This window comes from Prunus avium, chromosome 6 (genome assembly GCF_965620075.1).
Source record: "Prunus avium chromosome 6, drPruAviu1.hap1.1, whole genome shotgun sequence".
Lineage (NCBI taxonomy): Eukaryota > Viridiplantae > Streptophyta > Magnoliopsida > Rosales > Rosaceae > Prunus > Prunus avium.
Genome location: NC_142289.1, coordinates 34370440 through 34394750, shown reverse-complemented (window position 1 = coordinate 34394750; position 24311 = coordinate 34370440). Strand labels below are relative to the sequence as shown.

The window sequence follows — 24311 nt, the reverse complement described above, 5'->3', positions numbered from 1 at the left end:
GCTTTGTAATCTTACTAATGGTCATCAAGCAAAAGAGAAGACTATTGTTTTGCATCAGAAAAAAGAAGAAAAAAAAGCACAAAAGATGCACAGGACTTTAGTTGAATTGAATTTCTCTACTTTTGTTTATTTCATCTAAAGCACTTTAAAAATGTAAATCTCATTACTCATGTAACCATGTTCTGGTGCTCTTGTTGAATATATGTATAAACAACAATTGGACTTCTAACACGTTGAGTCCCATTGGACCAAACCAGTGATCCAGACACTTGTGCTCCATCTGGCAAATCGCTTCCGACAACGGTCACCTCAAAATCCTTCTCCTCATCCAAGGACTGGAAAGAAAGGACTTCGGGCACTACTTTGATATCAGCATTCGAGTTCGAGAAGATTGTGGCCTTGTAAGTGGAGTTTGCAAGGCCAACATTTTTATCTCCTGATATGAGTCTTACTTTGCCTTCATCATAGATTGTGCATAGCAACTTTATGTAATCTTCTTCAGAAGCTTCATAAATAAGCCCTGGGTTTATAGCATTTACAGGATTGATATGTCCAGATCCATAAGCAAATGCACCAGTTGAAACGTTGTTGCTGGTACCATTCATGGGCCAAGCTACATGCACAAACCAAAAAAGGTGAATATCATAATTTTAAAATCAAGATGTGGCTAATCAAGTAACAGCTATTATGAGGACAGTACCGGTAGTCATAAGAGATGATTTGATTGCCGCCGGAGACCAATTAGGGTGGAATACTTTAACATACGCAGCTGCACCGGCAGCATGGGGGCAAGCCATGGAAGCTCCAGATAATATATTGTATTTTACATGCCTCTTGTCTTGTGGAAGTCGTGTGACAGAAACAACAGGTGAATACGCAGCCAAAATTTCTACCCCCGGGGCACTTATATCCGGCTAAACACATTAGAGCACAAATTTTATGACTGTATCCGGGATATATATGTGATATATAACAGAAGGTGAAAAGAAACATTTACCTGAATTATATCAGGTAAAATTATATTCGGTCCATGTGAAGAGAAGTAAGCGACAGTAGGTGCAGCAGGATCTTTTATGACTTTCGCTTTTAAATATGTTTGCTTGAGGATCTCTATAAAACAACAGAAGCACTCAATCATTTCAAGAGAGAAAATATGATGACACAATTGCCTTTTGAGTGTCCAAAAGAATCTATACCTAGTGGAGTTCGTGTAGGACCTGACCACATTATACTCTTCCCTCATTAAAGCTGTTGAAGCTAATAAGGGAACAAGAGAAACATTGTATCCTACTTCATTCATCAAAACTGAACCAAGTGCACCAGCTTTGTATGCCCCTCTATCTCCAGCTAACGAATCACATAGCACTATCTTTCCCTTAACAGAGTCACCGTCGAGGCAGCCTTCTTCACAATCTCTGCAATGCAACAACAAATCAGTAGTACTCTAGAAGCTTAACAATTCGTATATCCTCTTTGACGTGAAAAATAAATGGACACAAGAATCACCCAGCATCTTCTCCAGTGCAATTTTTTGTTCCAGCATCTTTTCCATATATCAGAGGGAAACTTGTTCCATTTAATGTGAAAGTGTTAACACATTTCCCCCTGTTTGTGTTAAGACCATTAAAAAGCATAGAACATAATATGCAAGTAACAATGATAGATTTATTTCGAGGATAAAAGAAGTTGATGAGACGCACCACTAGTGTCTTTCCATTTGCAAGCACAACCTTGTCAGTGAAACGGCGATCTATGCTACTTGCTGCAACTGTTAATATCCATGGTGCTACACTTACCACAGAAGCAACTTTAAGACCCATATTGCCTGCAGACTGTGAAGTCAGTATCCCTTTCTTCATTGCATGAAAAGCACCAATTGCCACAGGGTCGTCATTTCCCATTGAAATTGAAATGATGTTAACACCATCAGCAATAGCATCATCAAAAGCAGCCAAGACATTGTGACCCAAGGACGGGCCCCAGACTTTATACACTACGATTCTCGCAGCAGGAACACCTCTTGCAGTACCATTTGCTAGTCCATAAAAGTTTACATCCTTAACAGCATTCCCTGCTACCGTTGAGGCAGTGTGAGTTCCATGACCCAATTCATCCCTTGCAGACTCTGCTGTGTAACGTCGAGCTCCAATAAGCTTGCTGCAAAATAAACATTTCAGAATGTTGATATAATCTTTCTAAGTTCAGAGCTCAACAGTTATTACAACAATGCTGCATATATATTGCTGTCATGCAAGATGCATTTGTCTATTTATGATTTAGTACTAAAAAGAACAACAATAACTAAAAAGTACTTAGTTGGTTTCTATATTTTGGAATTAGTTACATGGATTTGGTTTTCTATATTGGACAACGTCGTGATCCAAAAAGCAGGATGAGGGCCAAAAATATATATCGAGATAACAGTTTCGAAATAGAGTAGTTCAGTACACTCTTGGATGAAGAGTGCTTAAACACTTTGGTAGTTCTCCTGGATTGGATTGAATCCAAATAATGAATCAGAGCACATGGAGCCATCTTTTTATCATTCTCTCAAGAAAAAATATGGTAGTCTAGGTGATATTTATATCAGTTGCCTGAAGCACAATGAGAGTATCACTATCAAAGATTCCCTCTATTTCTGGTTAGTTTCATCATGGTTATTTTTGTGGGCGTTTTCACAACACTTTAGAATATCAGATCTCCAACTAAAGATGATTTGCATGATCCTGTAATATGACTAAATAAGTGAGAAAAAAAAAAATGGAGGGAATGTACTTGTTGCAGGTGAAATTTTTGCCACCGTCACAAACACCTTTCCAACTCTTAGGAGGAGGACCGAAACCATCGTCTTTAAAGCTCTCAGATTCAGGCCAAATTCCAGTGACGATCACACCAAATTTCAATAGTTCAATGGTGCACGCGATTTTGGATATCATATGTATCCAGGATGACTTTCTGCATGCTGAAACTCTCATTTGGATAGAGATAAAGTGGCCATGGTATCAGATGGTGTTTCGGACTTGCAAGATTTACAAAGAAGAATAAAAGCTATTGAAAAGGCAATGGTGGAAAAAGAAAGGCATTTTTCAGAAAATCAGGTAGAAAAGAAATTCAGGGATGGGGTTGGTAACACTATGAAGAAGCGTGAAAAAAATTAGAAAATCCACATCGAAAATTCACACTCCTATTAAGGTGTTTATAAACAAAGCACAACGATGATTTAGTAAGTGCAGTTAACATTGGAGAGTTGGGCTAACGGGCTTGGTTTTGGATTTGGCTTCCATTAATAATAATTAAATTAATCAAAGACTTGGGCCTTGGGCCTTGGGGCTCTTGGGCTCTGGGGAAGTTTAATTCAAAAAAATAAATATAAACTTAGGATGTTTACGTTAATTAATTTTTTAAAATTTTATTTTTAGTAATTAAATAATATATTTGATTGATTTAATTAGTTAAATTAGTAATTATGTTTTAGTTATTATTTAATGAAAAAAGAGAAATACATATTATGCTACTTAAAGGCTTTGTAAAATAGTATAGCCGTGCGGCTACACTTTTTTTTAAAAACATTAAAAACACAGAGTATAGCCGCGCGGCTGTACTAAATTTTGTTTTTCTTTTTTAATTTTAAAAAGGACCCTCCAACGATTAGACGCCACGTGTCACTATACTATTTTTGGAAAAAAAAAAATCGCACTACGGACACACGGCTATACTATTCTAAAAGGTCTATCTATAGTATTTAATATACAAATTTAAAAAAAAAGAAAAGAGGACCCTCCAAGTTTCATGAGTTTGTACTTTATAGATATTAATTTGCTAGTTTCAACATATCCAAAGTAGATATTAAGAAGCCATTATATAATATTTCAGTATAACTTTTATAACATATATTATTCGTATTCAATAATATGTGAGAATTATTTGTATAATACGTGAACTTTGTGTGAATTACTGAAATTTTTGTAAAAAATATGTGTATTAAGCATTAGAAATACGTATGTACATGTACAATACGACTTAAAAAACAATAGACGTGTATAGAATACGAATGTATTATTGAAAAATACGTACGTACGTATATATATACAAAGGACTATAGCCACTCTTGGGATCTTGGGAAGTCTAATCAAGACACCCAATCGAAAACAAATTATTATTTCTTTTTGTTTTTGCACAGAAGAATTTAAATTAAAAAGGATAAGATATTAATTAAATTAAAGAAGTTGGCGAAAAAACAAAAGTAAAGAAACTAATTTTCTATTTCAAAAAAATTTTAAAAAAAATAACATAAACACTTCTCCCGACGAAATTTCGTCGGCATAGGTCTATGCCGGCAAATGTTTGTCGGATTAGGTTTCTCCCGACGAAAGAACCTCTGCCGACGAAATTTCGTCGGGAGAGGTCTTTTTAAAAAAAGTAAATATAAACTTAGGATGTTTAGGTTAATTAATTTTTTTAAATTTTGTGTTTAGTAATTAAATAACATATTTGACTGATTTAATTAGTTAAATTAGTAATTATATTTTAATTATAATTTATTTATTGAATAATTAGTATTGAATATTTTAATTAACTTCATGAATTATATTACTTAATAAATAGTAATTCAATTTTTCTTTTTCTTTTTTTCCTTTAATATTCACTGAGTGAATAATAACTAAAACATAATTACTAATCAAAGTAATGAAAAAAGAGAAATACATATTATGATACTTAAAGGCTTTGTAAAATAGTATAGCCGAGCGGCTACACTCTTTTTAAAAAACATTAAAAAAAACTCAGTATAGCCGCTCGGCTGTACGATTTTATATATAAAAAAAAGAGGACCCCAGTCATATGGCGCCACGTGTCAAGACAATTCTTCTTTTAAAAAAAAATTAAAAACACAGAGTATAGCCGGGCGGCTGTACTAAATTTTGTTTTTCTTTTTTAATTTTAAAAAGGACCCTCCAACGATTAGACGCCACGTGTCACTATACTATTTTTGGAAAAAAAAAATCGCACTACGGACACACGGCTATACTATTCTAAAAGGTCAATCTATACTATTTAATATACAAATTTAAAAAAAAAAAAAAAAAAGAGGACCCTCCAAGTTTCATGAGTTTGTACTTTATAGATATTAATTTGCTAGTTTCAACATATCCAAAGTAGATATTAAGAAGCCATTATATAATATTTCAGTATAACTTTTATAACATATATTATTCGTATTCAATAATATGTGAGAATTATTTGTATAATACGTGAACTTTGTGTGAATTACTGAAATTTTTGTAAAAAATATGTGTATTAAGCATTAGAAATACGTATGTACATGTACAATACGACTTAAAAAACAATAGACGTGTATAGAATACGAATGTATTATTGAAAAATACGTACGTACGTATATATATACAAAGGACTATAGCCACTCTTGGGATCTTGGGAAGTCTAATCAAGACACCCAATCGAAAACAAATTATTATTTCTTTTTGTTTTTGCACAGAAGAATTTAAATTAAAAAGGATAAGATATTAATTAAATTAAAGAAGTTGGCGAAAAAACAAAAGTAAAGAAACTAATTTTCTATTTCAAAAAAATTTTAAAAAAAATAACATAAACACTTCTCCCGACGAAATTTCGTCGGCATAGGTCTATGCCGGCAAATGTTTGTCGGATTAGGTTTCTCCCGACGAAAGAACCTCTGCCGACGAAATTTCGTCGGGAGAGGTCTTTTTAAAAAAAGTAAATATAAACTTAGGATGTTTAGGTTAATTAATTTTTTTAAATTTTGTGTTTAGTAATTAAATAACATATTTGACTGATTTAATTAGTTAAATTAGTAATTATATTTTAATTATAATTTATTTATTGAATAATTAGTATTGAATATTTTAATTAACTTCATGAATTATATTACTTAATAAATAGTAATTCAATTTTTCTTTTTCTTTTTTTCCTTTAATATTCACTGAGTGAATAATAACTAAAACATAATTACTAATCAAAGTAATGAAAAAAGAGAAATACATATTATGATACTTAAAGGCTTTGTAAAATAGTATAGCCGAGCGGCTACACTCTTTTTAAAAAACATTAAAAAAAACTCAGTATAGCCGCTCGGCTGTACGATTTTATATATAAAAAAAAAGAGGACCCCAGTCATATGGCGCCACGTGTCAAGACAATTCTTCTTTTAAAAAAAAATTAAAAACACAGAGTATAGCCGCGCGGCTGTACTAAATTTTGTTTTTCTTTTTTAATTTTAAAAAGGACCCTCCAACGATTAGACGCCACGTGTCACTATACTATTTTTGGAAAAAAAAAAATCGCACTACGGACACACGGCTATACTATTCTAAAAGGTCTATCTATAGTATTTAATATACAAATTTAAAAAAAAAGAAAAGAGGACCCTCCAAGTTTCATGAGTTTGTACTTTATAGATATTAATTTGCTAGTTTCAACATATCCAAAGTAGATATTAAGAAGCCATTATATAATATTTCAGTATAACTTTTATAACATATATTATTCGTATTCAATAATATGTGAGAATTATTTGTATAATACGTGAACTTTGTGTGAATTACTGAAATTTTTGTAAAAAATATGTGTATTAAGCATTAGAAATACGTATGTACATGTACAATACGACTTAAAAAACAATAGACGTGTATAGAATACGAATGTATTATTGAAAAATACGTACGTACGTATATATATACAAAGGACTATAGCCACTCTTGGGATCTTGGGAAGTCTAATCAAGACACCCAATCGAAAACAAATTATTATTTCTTTTTGTTTTTGCACAGAAGAATTTAAATTAAAAAGGATAAGATATTAATTAAATTAAAGAAGTTGGCGAAAAAACAAAAGTAAAGAAACTAATTTTCTATTTCAAAAAAATTTTAAAAAAAATAACATAAACACTTCTCCCGACGAAATTTCGTCGGCATAGGTCTATGCCGGCAAATGTTTGTCGGATTAGGTTTCTCCCGACGAAAGAAGCTCTGCCGACGAAATTTCGTCGGGAGAGGTCTTTTTAAAAAAAGTAAATATAAACTTAGGATGTTTAGGTTAATTAATTTTTTTAAATTTTGTGTTTAGTAATTAAATAACATATTTGACTGATTTAATTAGTTAAATTAGTAATTATATTTTAATTATAATTTATTTATTGAATAATTAGTATTGAATATTTTAATTAACTTCATGAATTATATTACTTAATAAATAGTAATTCAATTTTTCTTTTTCTTTTTTTCCTTTAATATTCACTGAGTGAATAATAACTAAAACATAATTACTAATCAAAGTAATGAAAAAAGAGAAATACATATTATGATACTTAAAGGCTTTGTAAAATAGTATAGCCGAGCGGCTACACTCTTTTTAAAAAACATTAAAATAAACTCAGTATAGCCGATCGGCTGTACGATTTTATATATATAAAAAAAGAGGACCCCAGTCATATGGCGCCACGTGTCAAGACAATTCTTCTTTTAAAAAAAAATTAAAAACACAGAGTATAGCCGGGCGGCTGTACTAAATTTTGTTTTTCTTTTTTAATTTTAAAAAGGACCCTCCAACGATTAGACGCCACGTGTCACTATACTATTTTTGGAAAAAAAAAATCGCACTACGGACACACGGCTATACTATTCTAAAAGGTCAATCTATACTATTTAATATACAAATTTAAAAAAGAAAAGAAAAGAGGACCCTCCAAGTTTCATGAGTTTGTACTTTATAGATATTAATTTGCTAGTTTCAACATATCCAAAGTAGATATTAAGAAGCCATTATATAATATTTCAGTATAACTTTTATAACATATATTATTCGTATTCAATAATATGTGAGAATTATTTGTATAATACGTGAACTTTGTGTGAATTACTGAAATTTTTGTAAAAAATATGTGTATTAAGCATTAGAAATACGTATGTACATGTACAATACGACTTAAAAACAATAGACGTGTATAGAATACGAATGTATTATTGAAAAATACGTACGTACGTATATATATACAAAGGACTATAGCCACTCTTGGGCTCTTGGGAAGTCTAATGAAGACACCCAATCGAAAACAAATTATTATTTCTTTTTGTTTTTGCACAAAAGAATTTAAATTAAAAAGGATAAGATATTAATTAAATTAAAGAAGTTGGCGAAAAAACAAAAGTAAAGAAACTAATTTTATATTTCAAAAAAAATATAAAAAAAATAACATAAACACTTCTCCCGACGAAATTTCGTCGGCATAGGTCTATGCCGGCAAATGTTTGTCGGATTAGGTTTCTCCCGACGAAAGAAGCTCTGCCGACGAAATTTCGTCGGGAGAGGTCTTTTTAAAAAAAGTAAATATAAACTTAGGATGTTTAGGTTAATTAATTTTTTAAAATTTTGTGTTTAGTAATTAAATAATATATTTGACTGATTTAATTAGTTAAATTAGTAATTATGTTTTAGTTATTATTTAATGAAAAAAGAAAAATACATATTATGCTACTTAAAGGCTTTGTAAAATAGTATAGCCGTGGGGCTACACTTTTTTTTAAAAACATTAAAAACACAGAGTATAGCCGCACGGCTGTACTAAATTTTGTTTTTCTTTTTTAATTTTAAAAAGGACCCTCCAACGATTAGACGCCACGTGTCACTATACTATTTTTGGAAAAAAAAAATCGCACTACGGACACACGGCTATACTATTCTAAAAGGTCTATCTATACTATTTAATATACAAATTTTAAAAAAAAGAAAAGAGGACCCTCCAAGTTTCATGAGTTTGTACTTTATAGATATTAATTTGCTAGTTTCAACATATCCAAAGTAGATATTAAGAAGCCATTATATAATATTTCAGTATAACTTTTATAACATATATTATTCGTATTCAATAATATGTGAGAATTATTTGTATAATACGTGAACTTTGTGTGAATTACTGAAATTTTTGTAAAAAATATGTGTATTAAGCATTAGAAATACGTATGTACATGTACAATACGACTTAAAAAACAATAGACGTGTATAGAATACGAATGTATTATTGAAAAATACGTACGTACGTATATATATACAAAGGACTATAGCCACTCTTGGGATCTTGGGAAGTCTAATGAAGACACCCAATCGAAAACAAATTATTATTTCTTTTTGTTTTTGCACAGAAGAATTAAAATTAAAAAGGATAAGATATTAATTAAATTAAAGAAGTTGGCGAAAAAACAAAAGTAAAGAAACTAATTTTATATTTCAAAAAAAATATAAAAAAAATAACATAAACACTTCTCCCGACGAAATTTCGTCGGCATAGGTCTATGCCGGCAAATGTTTGTCGGATTAGGTTTCTCCCGACGAAAGAAGCTCTGCCGACGAAATTTCGTCGGGAGAGGTCTTTTTAAAAAAAGTAAATATAAACTTAGGATGTTTAGGTTAATTAATTTTTTAAAATTTTGTGTTTAGTAATTAAATAATATATTTGACTGATTTAATTAGTTGAATTAGTAATTATGTTTTAGTTATTATTTAATGAAAAAAGAGAAATACATATTATGATACTTAAAGGCTTTGTAAAATAGTATAGCCGAGCGGCTACACTCTTTTTAAAAAACATTAAAAAAAACTCAGTATAGCCGCTCGGCTGTACGATTTTATATATAAAAAAAAGAGGACCCCAGTCATATGGCGCCACGTGTCAAGACAATTCTTCTTTTAAAAAAAAATTAAAAACACAGAGTATAGCCGGGCGGCTGTACTAAATTTTGTTTTTCTTTTTTAATTTTAAAAAGGACCCTCCAACGATTAGACGCCACGTGTCACTATACTATTTTTGGAAAAAAAAAATCGCACTACGGACACACGGCTATACTATTCTAAAAGGTCAATCTATACTATTTAATATACAAATTTAAAAAAAAAAAAAAAAAAAAGAGGACCCTCCAAGTTTCATGAGTTTGTACTTTATAGATATTAATTTGCTAGTTTCAACATATCCAAAGTAGATATTAAGAAGCCATTATATAATATTTCAGTATAACTTTTATAACATATATTATTCGTATTCAATAATATGTGAGAATTATTTGTATAATACGTGAACTTTGTGTGAATTACTGAAATTTTTGTAAAAAATATGTGTATTAAGCATTAGAAATACGTATGTACATGTACAATACGACTTAAAAAACAATAGACGTGTATAGAATACGAATGTATTATTGAAAAATACGTACGTACGTATATATATATACAAAGGACTATAGCCAATCTTGGGCTCTTGGGAAGTCTAATTAAGACACCCAATCGAAAACAAATTATTATTTCTTTTTGTTTTTGCGCAGAAGAATTTAGATTAAAAAGGACAAGATATTAATTAAATTAAAGAAGTTGGCGAAAAAATAAAAGGAAAGAAACTAATTTTATATTTCAAAAAAAATAAAATAAAAAAAACATAAACACTTCTCCCGACGAAATTTCGTCGGCATAGGTCTATGCCGGCAAATGTTTGTCGGATTAGGTTTCTCCTGACGAAAGAACCCCTGCCGACGAAATTTCGTCGGGAGAGGTCTTTTTAAAAAAAGTAAATATAAACTTAGGATGTTTAGGTTAATTAATTTTTTAAAATTTTGTGTTTAGTAATTAAATAACATATTTGACTGATTTAATTAGTTAAATTAGTAATTATATTTTAATTATAATTTATTTATTGAATAATTAGTATTGAATATTTTAATTAACTTCATGAATTATATTACTTAATAAATAGTAATTCAATTTTTCTTTTTCTTTTTTTCCTTTAATATTCACTGAGTGAATAATAACTAAAACATAATTACTAATCAAAGTAATGAAAAAAGAGAAATACATATTATGCTACTTAAAGGCTTTGTAAAATAGTATAGCCGAGCGGCTACACGTTTTTTAAAAAACATTAAAACAAACTCAGTATAGCCGCTCGGCTGTACGATTTTATATATAAAAAAAAAAGAGGACCCTAGTCATATGGCGCCACGTGTCAAGACAATTCTTCTTTTTAAAAAAAATTAAAAACACACAGTATAGCCGCGCGGCTCTACTAAATTTTGTTTTTCTTTTTTAATTTTAAAAAGGACCCTCCAGCGATTAGACGCCACGTGTCACTATACTATTTGTGGAAAAAAAAATTCGTACTACAGACGCACGGCTATACTATTCTAAAAGGTCTATCTATACTATTTAATATACAAATTAAAAAAAAAAAAAAAAGAGGACCCTCCAAGTTTCATGAGTTTGTACTTTATAGATATTAATTTGCTAGTTTCAACATATCCAAAGTAGATATTAAGAAGCCATTATATAATATTTCAGTATAACTTTTATAACATATATTATTCGTATTCAATAATATGTGAGAATTATTTGTATAATACGTGAACTTTGTGTGAATTACTGAAATTTTTGTAAAATATATGTGTATTAAGCATTAGTACATGTACAATACGACTTAAAAAACAATAGACGTGTATAGAATACGAATGTATTATTGAAAAATACGTACGTACGTATATATATATACAAAGGACTATAGCCACTCTTGGGCTCTTGGGAAGTCTAATTAAGACACCCAATCGAAAACAAATTATTATTTCTTTTTGTTTTTGCACAGAAGAATTTAAATTAAAAAGGATAAGATATTAATTAAATTAAAGAAGTTGGCGAAAAAACAAAAGTAAAGAAACTAATTTTATATTTCAAAAAAATAACCTAAACAGTTCTCTCGACGAAATTTCGTCGGCGTAGGTCTATGCCGGCAAATGTTTGTCGGATTAGGTTTCTCCCGACAAAAGAATCTTTGCCGACGAAATTTTGTCGGAAGAGGTCTTTTTAAAAAATATATATATAAACTTAGGATGTTTAGGTTAATTAATTTTTTAAAATTTTATTTTTAGTAATTAAATGATATATTTGACTGATTTAATTAGTTAAATTAGTAATTATATTTTAATTATTGTTTTTTTAGTGAATAATTAGTATCAAATATTTTAATGAACTTCATGCATTATATTACTCAATAAATAGTAATTCAATTTTTCTTTTTCTTTTTTTCCTTTAATATTCACTAAGTAAATAATAACTAAAATATAATTACTAATCACAGTTATTAAAAAGAGAAATACATATTATGCTGCTTAAAGGCTTTGTAAAATAGTATAGCCGAACGGCTATACGTTTTTAAAAAACATTAAAAAAACTGAGTATAGCCGTTCGGCTGTACTATTTTTATATATAAAAAAAGAGGACCCCAGTCATTAGGTGCCACGTGTCAAGACAATTCTACTTTTTTAAAAAAATTAAAAACACAGAGTATAGCCGCTCGGCTGGACTATGTTTATTTATTTTTTTTAGGACTCTCCAGCGATTAGACACCACGTGTGACTATACTATTTTTGAAAACAAAATCGTAGTATAGACGGACGGCTATACTATTCTAAAAGGTCTATCTATACTATTTAATATATAAATTAAAAAAGAAAAAAGGACCCTCCAAATTAAAAAAGAAAAAAGGACCCTCCAAGTTTCATTAGTTTGTACTTTATAGATATTAATTTGCTAGTTTCACACTCTCAACGACAGAATTTCGACTGACTTTCTCATTTAAACCCATAAACTCCCACGATCTTGTTGTCTGAAGTTGGAAGGTTCTGCTTGGAAAGACAGAGACTACTTCCTTCCTCTCTGCAATACACAGTTTATTATAAACATTATAAACTCTCAAACCAAACCATACTAATCCTTTTATTAATGGAATAAGAAAGTATCTCAGTGAGGTCACTTGCAAGTTTCTCTCTTTCCTGGTCAGTGAGTTTGGCAGCAAATCCTTTGAAACTCCTTTTGTAACTTCTTACCAATAAATTTTCAGGAGAACTGAGAGAGAGAGAGAGAGAGAGAGAGAGAGATTGTAACTAAAAGGCCCAAAATGTAAAATAAGCTTAAGGATTCAGATATGCTTACCTTCCCTGAACAACACTCTGTAGAATGTTAAGGTGGTGAGCCATAGGAGAGTACTCCCCATCAAGAAGAGACCCCAAGTACACAATATGAACCTGCATTGTAATTAGTAATCATCAAGTAAAAAAGAAGACTTGTTTTGCTACACAAATGACTCTTACCTTTCTATCCTTATCAGTGGCCTTGCATAAAAAGCTCATGGTGAGTATGAAAATGGAGAAAGCATTATAAACCAGAAAAGCTCCACACTTAGCCATTGTTCAAATTGTTCAATGCTCAAAAACTTCATGGCTGAAGTGCACTTTATATACTGGGACTAATTTAATGCATCCAGATTTTCTCACTCCTAAAAGGCAGTTGTAATCAGATTGGGATTTGCATTAAATTCAGACACCAGATAATTTAAAGTTTGTTGCAAATGAAAGACATGCAGAGAGGGATTCAGTAGTGGCAATCAACCAGCAATTAATTATTATGTCAAAACCATTATCATGCAGAGATGGGGATTAGAAAGCATGGGAATTTCATGTATGGATATAGCAGGTCAAACCCAGCTATCACCAAAATGGTAATGTTCAAGTACACAGTCTTCTTTTAAAGTTGCTGCAAAATCCTGGATTTGGCTAATCTGGAATACAAGGGTCAACCATTATCATCTGCTCTAACACTTGCTTCTAACACTTGGCTTGGCTTTGCTACAAGATATTGACGTTTTTGGTAACAATTAACATCCTCGTGACGAACTGCTAATTTAGAAAATTTTATTGTCAAAATATTTATTGAAATCGTATTATAAAATATGAGAAATATGAACATTAGTTTGATTTGGCATGGTACTATCTCAATTACCCAATAGAAACATATATTTGTGTGAAGTCATCTTGTAAAATAGTTATTGAAAATTGTATTAGAGAAAGAAAAAAAAAGGAGCACACTTTTTATTAATGAAAAACTCACTTAATTGAGGTTATTAAATTGAAAGCTGAATTTATATATAAAAGAGAAACGCACGAATACATGTTAAAAATTTTTTTTTTTTTTAGTACAAAAGATTAAGAGAGGGGTGAGCTCAATCAACCGAGCTATACCCCACTGACAAAATACTTCTTTTAAATCAAACGTATGGATAAATTATATTTCAACACCATGGCTATTGTAATCATTTGACATAAGAAAAAGACACTGATTTTTACAAATTATCATTACAACACTGATTTTTCAAGGCATCACCAAAACACCAAATTCACTCTAAATAAAGTGTGTGGGCTGTTATATCTCCAAGAATATCACTAACGAGAGGTCACTGTACTTATCCCCTTGCCTTGCCAACAAGCACAACTAACTTGCATCAGCTCTGAGAATAGAGTACACATAGAAAACAACTTGCAAAAACTATTCTACTTATGGTGATGATTCTGAGACTAATCATTAATGTCTCGAAAGTAATCTTACAATATCTTATAAGTTATAACTGCATGAATTTGACTACAATAATCTTATATATATATATATATATATATACTACATTGCAGTCTAGGAGAGAATTCCAGTGCTTGACACCAACGTAGATTTCCTATGCTTTTCACGCCCTCTCAGGTAACGATCACATCCTCGTACATCCTCCTGGGCAATCACTAGAGGTATCCAAATACAAGGACAGAAACTTGACTTAAACCAAGTTAAACTGAAAACTAATGCATGTGTATCTCAGGAAGTGATTCCAAAAAGTTTTCTTACATGTTAAATAGGACTTGGTCACCCAAGAGAGATGGCATGCTCATGTATGGAGATAATTGGCTGCCATCATCAACTCCAGAACCAATTCAGGTTCAATATGAAACTCGGTCTGCTTCCCACTGTCAAAAGAGCAACATGACAAGTCAATAATAGGGAAAAGGAGAGTCGATGAAAACCAGCCTTCTGACCACGCTCTCAAATTTGGTCAATTCAACTTTCCACCATTATCTTGGTAAGAATCCAGCAATTAAAATTGGTGCAAGAGACGATACGCAGAACATTCTAATTATACCGTCTCCAAGTCCATCAGTAAACAATCAAAATCATTAAATAGACCTATAAAGCACTCAAAAATTTTGCTAACAATATAACATGTCAGACTGAAGGATCCTAGAGTCTCTAGCAGCCTAACATGCAAACTCTAGCAACCTATTATGGAAGACAGACTATTTCGAGGGGCCACTGATCCCAGCATAATTCTTAATGTTAACCATTGATTAGGCGAATTTTTGTTTGAATGGGCGGTCTAGAAAGGCAGTTTGGAGAGCAAAATCTCCACTAACTTATTCATTGTTCAATATAAATTTCAATTCAGAAACCCATCAATCTTCAAAGCATTAGCATGGATGCTGCAAAAATAATTATAAGCAGAATAGGGGGAAAAGCAGAGGGAGAGAATCTAAACCTTGCATATTGAAGGTTCCAGTAAAAATACTTGCAGATCTTCTCAAGAATGGTGGTGCTGATCTCAGGGAACGTCACCTCGCCGTGTTCCGTTTCAGCAAAACTCCCTACCAAAAAAACCAAGCCATGTGATTTCAAACCCTAAGCCCCAAATTGCTCCTCAGTTAAAACCAATTAGACAGAGAAAAGGCCTTACCTGGAGACGTGAGCATGTTTCGGATGGTCTGAGAGACCATGGCGGCGTCTTTGTGGATCACGAACTCGAAGCCCTCGGCGCTGATTAGTTTCACAGTCTCTTCCTTCCTCATCTTGCAGTGGAAGTCGAGATTGATTGAGTTTCGAATTGAGTGATAGAGGAGGGACGAGATAGAATTATAAACTCAGTGAGAAAGCCTGTTTAATTGATTTTGCTTCTGCGTTGAGGTTGAAGAAGACGAATTTGTCTGATAATCTTATGGAGTTAGATTCTGGCAGCGGCAAGTTCCGTGGGAGCCTTCAGAACCAAGCGTAAAAGCTAATATTTCACAAGCATGCGTTTTGTAGTGCGAATACGTCTTCTCCTATTCCCTAAACTCATTCCCCACAGTTTCACGCTTATACAAAAATAATTCAACAAAAATTCAAAAATAAAAACTTACGCAAACATATTATTTCCTAAAGAATTTCTAGTTTTTTTATTATCAAATTTCTTTTTCTTTTTTTTCTTTTTTTTCCAATGGGTCTTGACTTATAAACTCGTGGTCTTCAGTTCGAACCTCCATTACACCTATCTCTTATAATTTAGAGACTATTGCATGTATTCAAAATTTCTATTAAAATTTTAAGATGCTTGTAGGGGTGTGCATAATGCGGTTTGTTCAGTTTAAGTCTAAAATCACACACTGAACCAAAGAAAATTGGTTTACACTTTAAATTAGTAGTTGAACAACCCGAATAAATCTATTAGTGATAGGTTTTGGTTTGGGTGGTCTCTCTTGCTAAGGAATTAAATAAATATTATTTATTCTGGAGAACCTATATCAAAGGAAACTTTATACCGCAAATTGTATAATAGTTGTAAGAATTTCGTATCAAAAAGATGAAGATAGAGATGACGTCAAACTGAAATAGTTTAGGGATATTAGTTTTTGGTACTTAATGTTTAATATCAATGTGTGTGATGAACACAATAATAAAATGTCAATTTAAAAAAAAAACTAATAAATTTAAGTGGTTTTCAAATAAATCAAAACAAACTAACTCAAATACATTGTGGTTTGGTTTGGTCTAAAATTATAATTTTAGTGTAAAAATCAAGCAAATCGCTCAACTTAGTTTGGCTTAATCGGTTCGACTAGTTTTTTTCTCAACCGTACTACTTGCAGGCCACGAGGCCATAGTGAGTGTTCATAAGCATAACGCACAGGTTTTGGTGGTGAACAATTCTTCTGTGTGGCCAAACTATAGGGGGAATTCAGTCTTTGTGAGGGTGGTCACATTTCCACGTGATCTGAACTGCCATATATAAGAATTTCTCTATTGAGATTAGAGCAATAGTGCAAAATGTAATTCTATTTTTTAGACAAGCGATATTGAAGGAGAGAGACTTGAATCTAGAACCTTAAATGCAGGAATAAATATTTTTAACCATTTGAACTACAAATCTCCTCCTAAATGTAATTCATCTTAAAATATTACTTTTCATTAAGTTGCAGTGGCATAGCGTTGGTAGCGGCAGCAACTCGACTGAGTTTTGTTTAGGATTTGTTTGCTGTCTTTACCTTTTGTTTGAGCTTTTGTGGGCTTTATGCATATGTGGGCTTTAGGCTTGTTGTGGGCATTATGTCTTTAATTTGGACCTCTGGTCTTTTTGTTTTGATGTTTAGCTCAGTTTGTTGAGTCTCACTTTTATATTGTATTTTGAACCCTTTTATGAGTTTCTAATGAACTCTAGTTCCAAAAGAAAGAGAGAAAGGGTTATGGAATCTCTGTGCCAATTTTGCACCTCCAAAGTCAACGTGACGATTTGGTTGCAATATTCAGAAATTGATCATTGGACGCTACTGTTAATTATTACATTTTGACTTCACATGATAGTTTTTGATTACTCACACATCCAATGATGAAACCCAATTATATTAGCAAAATATTCAAATGGTTAATGATGCTTTTCGTTACTTTAAACACACTAAAAGTCTAAGCTATATATATTGTGCCCAATAAAATCTAAACCATCTATAAGGCCATCTCCAGTCATAGGACTAAATGTAGTCCAGGGCTAAAAATTTAGCCCTCCAAAATATTAATTTTTTAAAGAATAGTGCAGGGTTAAATTTTTCCATCTCCAACCATGCAGGGCTATATTTTAGGATCCTTCATATTTTATTATATATATCCAGCTATGACATCATCTTACTTTATTGTTGGCTTTTAAAAAGCAAATGCATGGGCCCACAAAAATTTGGCCTAGATTAAAGGTGGGCTATATGTGGCCTGGTTGGAGGGCTAAAGGGCCAAATGTGGCCCTCCAAATTTGACCAAAATTTTATTTAGCCCATGGCTGGAGATGAATTTTGCATGATTTTAGGGCTATATTTGGGATATAGCCCATGGCTGGAGATGGCCTAACTACCCGTCGCACAAAAGTTTCACCCCACCCCACGTATAAAATAAGGTTAAAGTAATTTAAATTCACCACATGAAAAATGCTAAGCTAAATTCATCAAGATCATTGCTGAAAAGGTTAATGGCTCACGCTTCTTGAATGTCATCAGCATTTGTAAAAACAATTGTACTTTGTCAATGAATATAGATTGCTAATATCATTTGTTTGCTATTATAATCAAACCAAACTTACTAAGCAGTTTGGTTCGGTCATTTCTCTTCATAAATATTCTATATTTCCTTATGTTACTTTCAATTGCGAAATCTTATCGTTGAAGATGGAAAAAATTCGAGAGAGAAATTATCTTAAATTGGAATGGTTCGTTTCTATGTTTTTTTTCTTTTTTCTGTAAAATGCGAATCAAATTACTTAGATATCTTAGTTTCTCCCGTTGAGACAATGTATTAATATGTGTTTAGCAAACCTCTAATTTCAACAATTTATTAATATGTGTAACAAAAATTATCAACTTTTGATGTAGGTGAGCTCTAAAATAGAATTTAGGCACAATCAACAATTAATCGGCCGTTCATTTTGCGCTGGCGACTGTCCAAACAGGAAACAAATCTGAATTAATTAATTAATTAATTAAAATTAATTAATGGCGTGGGAAAACACTAATTGAAAATTAAAAACATCCCTCTGGCACCAACCGCCAGGCCAGGCTGCCCCTGTCAGAGGCATGATTCTCACTGTCTCACTCTCTCTCACATTGACGAATGACAAAGTCCCAGTTGTCCTACAAAACGACACCGTCTTCCACCCCAGAAAGGAATCTATTTATTTGCCGTTTCAACTTTCAAAAGCCTCCTTTGGCCCTCTCTCTCTCTCTCTCTCTCTCTCTCTCCATCCACCTCATCGTTGTTTCCGTTTTTTGTCTCATTTCCTTGCTCTTTGAAAAGCCCACACCACACCACAACCCTCTGCTGTGCTCTCTCCGCTCCAATTCGTGCAGTGACTTTGATCCAACACTTGGATCGCATTCTCTCCTCGATCGATTCGCCTTAGGGTAAGTCATGCGATGAGTCTCAGAATTCAGATCTAGATATATATGTGTATATACATATGTATAATTGTGTGTGTACGGTTTTGATACGGTGTGTTTGGATTTGAATTGGTTGCAGGTTAGAGAGATCGGAGAGGAGAGGCTGTATGGCGAGTAGAGTAGACCACGAGTACGACTATCTGTTCAAGATCGTGTTGATCGGTGACTCTGGTGTGGGCAAATCTAACATTCTCTCTAGGTTTACCAGAAATGAGTTCTGCTTGGAATCTAAGTCAACTATCGGCGTCGAGTTCGCTACGAGAACTCTCCAGGCAAGTCACCTTCTCATTTGATCTTGTTTCTAAGTCTTGCTTAGTCTGTTTGTGTGTAAATCTGTGTGAATGTTGATAAATGTTTTACTTGCTTAATTTTATTGGCGTTGAATGTGATATTTGTTTGTGATGTTTCCGAGGTGGTTTAAGGTTTGGGGTTTTAGGAGTTTGAATTCATTTGGTTGAAGTTTTGTTTGGATGCTTAAGAGCTTGTGATGATTATTTGGATTTTGTTTATGGATTTACTTCTTTGATTGAAGATCATCAAATTTGTTATTAATAGCTTGGTGGATGGAGCTTGGGTTTGTTTCTTTTAGTACTTTAGTTTTTAGAAGATCAGAATTGGTTGTTCTGTGTGGGGTACTCAATGGCCAAATAAGCTTGATGAACCGGTGTGGAAAACATCCAGTCTTCCTGTTTGATAGAAGTGGGGGTTTATTTTACACTAAGGCTGGCTTGCAGAGTTCTATAGAGAGGATTGATTTTTCAAGCAGTTGACTGTTGATGATATTTAAGTTTGATAATGAAACCAAACTTGCATAGTTTCATGGAGGTACATGCAAGAACATGTGTCTCAGTTTTCTTCATCCTTCCTATTTGGAACATAATAAGAGAGTACAAACTGATCACAATTGGAAACTAAATAACGGCCCAATGAGGTTGGGGTTTGTTTAAATCTAGTCTTGAGTTTGTTTGGTGGGTCAGGATACTATGGGTCAGTTAGTTTTGTGTTGTGCATATGGCCTGTTGATTGAACGCTTTGTATACAGACCGATGAGGACACATTTTTCTAGCATTAACAACATGTGCAGCTAATACGGTTGAATGTTAAGTTTCTCTTGTATTATGAATGGCGTAATACTGGTTCCAGAGAATATTCATGAGTTTGAAACATACAATTGTCTTTGTAGTGTACCATTCAGTATGTGTTGATTACTAGAAAAGAACCATAAATACAATGTACAGATGACACAAGTGGGTTTGTGAATTATGGCTTGCAATTTGATCTGAGCTAAAACTCCTTGTCTGGAATTACAGGTTGAAGGAAAGACTGTGAAGGCACAGATCTGGGATACAGCAGGTCAGGAGCGATACCGTGCTATCACCAGTGCTTACTATAGAGGGGCAGTGGGTGCTCTCCTTGTCTATGACATAACTAAGCGTCCAACTTTTGAAAATGTCCAAAGGTGGCTCCGTGAATTGAGGGACCATGCAGATTCGAACATTGTTATCATGATGACAGGAAACAAGTCTGACTTGAACCATCTTAGATCTGTTTCAGAGGATGATGGTCAGACCTTGGCTGAGAGGGAAGGTCTCTCATTTCTTGAGACATCAGCATTGGAAGCAACCAATGTTGAGAAGGCATTTCAAACTATTCTTACTGAGATCTACCATATTGTAAGCAAAAAAGCACTGGCAGCTCAGGAAGCAGTCTCGACTACCCTGCCTGGTCAAGGAACCACTATCAATGTTAGTGATGCTTCTGGGAACAATAACAAGAGAGGTTGCTGCTCTACATAAAAGATGACACCTAGGAGAGGAGGGGAAATATTTTCTGGATGCCAGACCTTTTTCTTTTTCTTTTCTTTAGTTTCTTTTTTTCTTCTTTTTTGGGTGACAGGGAGGCATGTAGAATACAATTTTACTTCATTGAGTTGTGATAAAAAAAGCTTGTGAAAATGAAATTACAGTAGTATTGGTACATTTCGGGGGTCTGCTTTTACTTATGATTCACCATTTGTTATACTTATATGTTGCTTTTTATAAAGTGTAACTACCGAAATTTGGAATGTTAGGTAGAACTTGGCATCTCAAATTAAAGAATCAATGGAACAGATTCAGAGTTTTATTCAGTGTTTCGTTTCTAAGCCACTTCTAAAATTGTAATAAAGGCTTAATACCTTTTTATTATATCCTAAATTCACTTCTTCTTTTACCTTCTCTCCTGTAATTGGTTTGCTTGCGAAGTCTCCGTGGTGGTGGCATTTGCACCGTGCATTTTTTTCTTGTTATTCTGGGTTGCAGAGTTCGTAAACAGTTTGTGCTCAACTCAATCCGAAGTTCAGTTAACCAAACGTTGAATGTAGTGGTTGCCTGGGTTTGTTTGCCAGTTCCTCACTAACTGAGTGGCTTGAAGTTTAAGTGCTCAAAACCTGTCCAATTTGTGAGGATGGTAGACAAAGGCATCACACTTTCCATATCTCAAGTTCTATTAAAAGGTTAAGAGGAAAAGGTAAAGAATTTAATAAGATCCAACAAAAGTGTAGGTTTTTTACCCAAAAAACAAACAGAGGATAGGCTGAATCTGAAGTCTACTATTCAATCTGTATAGTTACATGATGTATTCTGTAAGTTCTTTCACAGTAATCCCTAATTTTGCCAATTATCTCACTAGAGCTCACTGCCGGCTCTGCCTTTACATGGCAAGACAAAACCGTTTTTCCAACTGTCAGTTCCCAAACATGTAGGTCGTTAATATCCTCAACCCCTTTGATGCACTTGATGCCTTTTTCTAGATTGGTGATATCAATCTCACTTGGTGTTCTCTCCATCAGTATGCCATATATATTTCTAAGCATCGATGTAGTTGTGCTAACAGCAAAAACAGAAAATATGAGTGTGCATATCAGATCAACTACAAACCAATCTGGCTTTGCCCATATGATGCCTCCAGCAATCATCACCCCAACAGACTGAATCATATCAGCGATGACATGCAAGTAAGCTCCTTGGAGGTTTATGTTTAATATTTTAGTATTTTCCGGAGAACTTGATACCAGACTAGTTTTATCGTCTTCAGTTATTGCATATTCTTCCTCCCTGTCGTGATGATGATCATGATGATGATCGTGATTATGCTCCTGATTATGATCATGTCCTAAGCCTCCACAGGCATGATGAGTGTGATCATGACCGAGCCACATGACCATGATTAAGTTGACAAGAAATCCAAATGCTGCAACTTCAAACATGAGGAATCCATTCACCTTTTCATTTTTGTGAAGGATTCTGCCAACTGCTTCATAGATCAAGATCCCAGAGACCAGCCATATTAGCTGCACAGACAGAAGGGCACTCAAAACCTCAAGACGGTGATATCCAAATGACTGGTATGATGTTGCCTCCCAACCTGAAGCCATTACTGTGAAATGAGCAATGGAGAATCCAGCAACATCAGTGAGCAAGTGGGCTGCATCCGTGAGTACTGCAAGGCTATTGGCTTTGACACCACCAATAATTTCTACCACCATAAACAAGACAGAGGCAACAATGAGTCCACAAAGTTTTTTTGCTGACTTGGACCGTTCTCTTGAATCCAAACTACAATGTTCTTTTTTGAAGAAAACACAAACAGAAGAGCAAGGTAACTGTGGTGGCACAGGAAGAGCATCAATTCCTTCAGATACTATTGGGATCTCAATTTCCTGAGACTCTGTTCTAGTAAAGGGTACCTCCTCATGGTCCATCTGCTTCAGCAAAGTCATGGTTAACACTTAATTTCTTAAAAGAGGAGGGGAAAATATGATAAAGAGATTCATTAATATAATTAGGGGTGCTTGCTGATCATAAAGAATCAATTTTAACGCCCTGCTCAATCCCAAGCATTCAATTTTGCAACACACCTAATTTTTTTTTTCCCAATCAACACACCTAATTAACCTAAGAGACCCAGAACTTCAAATTGCATGAACTACCATTATGCTTTATTTGATACAATCATATAATCAAAATCCACATGAAAATCCAAATACCCACTTCAAAAAAATCAAAGAATCCAAAAAGTTAAACAAAAATAAACAGAATTTTTTTTAAAGTGATCAATTGGAGGTACCTGAGAATCAGAGGAGAGCGAAGAACAGCTTTGATGGGTCTCTTTGGGGTCTCACAGGTTTAGAAAGTATCGATGGAATTTATAGGGAAAGATTGAAATGAATTAATTTGGTTGTCACGTACATGGAAAGTTGGAAAATCACTCATAATGTGTGTGCTCAGTCGTCAAGAAGTAAAAAATGGCATTCTGAATGCTCAATCCTCAATTCTCGGGGACTACGGTCCTTTTAGGTTTAACGTTAAAGACATCGCAATCAGGACGAAAACAATGGAGTTGATGGGTCGGCCTGCTGTGGTAAATCAAATTTGAGATTTTCACTCAAATTTGATTCGATTCGATTCGATTCGAGCAAGAGTTTGAAGAATTCTGTTCCCACATCAAAGACTAGTACCGAAGAAGTTGGATCCCTTTACTAATTATCTTTGCCTTATTTTATATTGACTCGTCAATGTAAATTAATAACCATTAATTAGTTCTCACTCTTATAAGGTACAGTCTAAATTATAAGGTGAGGTATGAACAAGACCAAAAAAAAAAAAAAACAGAGGTGAGGAGGTTTCTAATACACACTACTAATGTGTTATTATGGAGGTTCGAACTTGAAACCATTAGTTTGTAACTCAAGATTATTTGTCACCCAACTAGACCCCCGGTGACAATTAGTTCTCAGTCTAAATGATCATTTTTTTCTCTTACTTTTATTGTTTTCACAAAATGATATTGTAATTATTCTAATGTAAATGAAGGAGATTAAACTCAAGTGCAAAACATAAGGCACATTATGGCATAACCTACGTATGCCACAAAATTACGTCATAGTAAAGGATCCACTAGTGTAGTTGTATGGAGTAATTGCGCTCCCATACAAGGTTCTAGGTTCGAGTCTTTGTATCCGTATTGTTCGTATAAATTTTGTATATTATCGTTCCTCTCAACATAAAAAGTCCCAAAAAAAACCAGGTCATATTTGCTAGAAAAGACCCCATCATGTTTTGTGTTAACATGTTATGAACGTGTAAACAAGGGCGGAAGTGTGACCGGGGTGGGCTATGGTGCAGGATTTGGTAAAAGAAGACTAAGCTCTCCATAGTTTTTGACTCT

The 24311-nt window shown here is 33.2% G+C and overlaps 3 protein-coding genes and 1 pseudogene across 4 annotated transcripts; 1 reads left to right on the top strand and 3 right to left on the bottom strand.

Moving 5' to 3' along the window:
• Window positions 1-167: 167 nt before the first annotated feature.
• LOC110773453 (subtilisin-like protease SBT4.4) lies at window positions 168-13250 on the bottom strand (annotated as a pseudogene).
• Window positions 13251-14394: 1144 nt separating this feature from the next.
• LOC110773466 (BTB/POZ domain-containing protein) lies at window positions 14395-15926 on the bottom strand. The gene is made up of 4 exons (XM_021977987.2): window positions 15611-15926; window positions 15416-15521; window positions 14731-14849; window positions 14395-14627 (listed from the first exon to the last, which is right to left on the bottom strand). The coding sequence occupies exons 1-3, from the start codon at window positions 15720-15722 to the stop codon at window positions 14771-14773; spliced, it is 297 nt and encodes a 98-aa protein (XP_021833679.1). The 5' UTR covers window positions 15723-15926; the 3' UTR covers window positions 14395-14627; window positions 14731-14770.
• A 2935-nt stretch (window positions 15927-18861) lies between these two features.
• Window positions 18862-21082, top strand: RABA2D (RAB GTPase homolog A2D). The gene is made up of 3 exons (XM_021977985.2): window positions 18862-19067; window positions 19183-19375; window positions 20414-21082. Exons 2-3 carry the CDS (start codon window positions 19211-19213, stop codon window positions 20897-20899), a joined length of 651 nt encoding a protein of 216 aa, XP_021833677.1. The 5' UTR covers window positions 18862-19067; window positions 19183-19210; the 3' UTR covers window positions 20900-21082.
• Window positions 20998-23637, bottom strand: MTPB1 (metal tolerance protein B1). 2 transcript variants are annotated; one of them, XM_088255460.1, is made up of 3 exons: window positions 23211-23637; window positions 21655-22845; window positions 20998-21531 (listed from the first exon to the last, which is right to left on the bottom strand). In XM_088255460.1, the coding sequence occupies exon 2, from the start codon at window positions 22843-22845 to the stop codon at window positions 21694-21696; it is 1152 nt and encodes a 383-aa protein (XP_088111586.1). In that variant the 5' UTR covers window positions 23211-23637; the 3' UTR covers window positions 20998-21531; window positions 21655-21693. The 2 variants fall into 2 exon arrangements, with proteins under 2 accessions (XP_088111586.1, XP_021833676.1); XM_021977984.2 differs by lacking the exon at window positions 20998-21531 and having other exon boundaries at window positions 21599-22845.
• Between the last annotated feature and the right edge of the window lie 674 nt (window positions 23638-24311).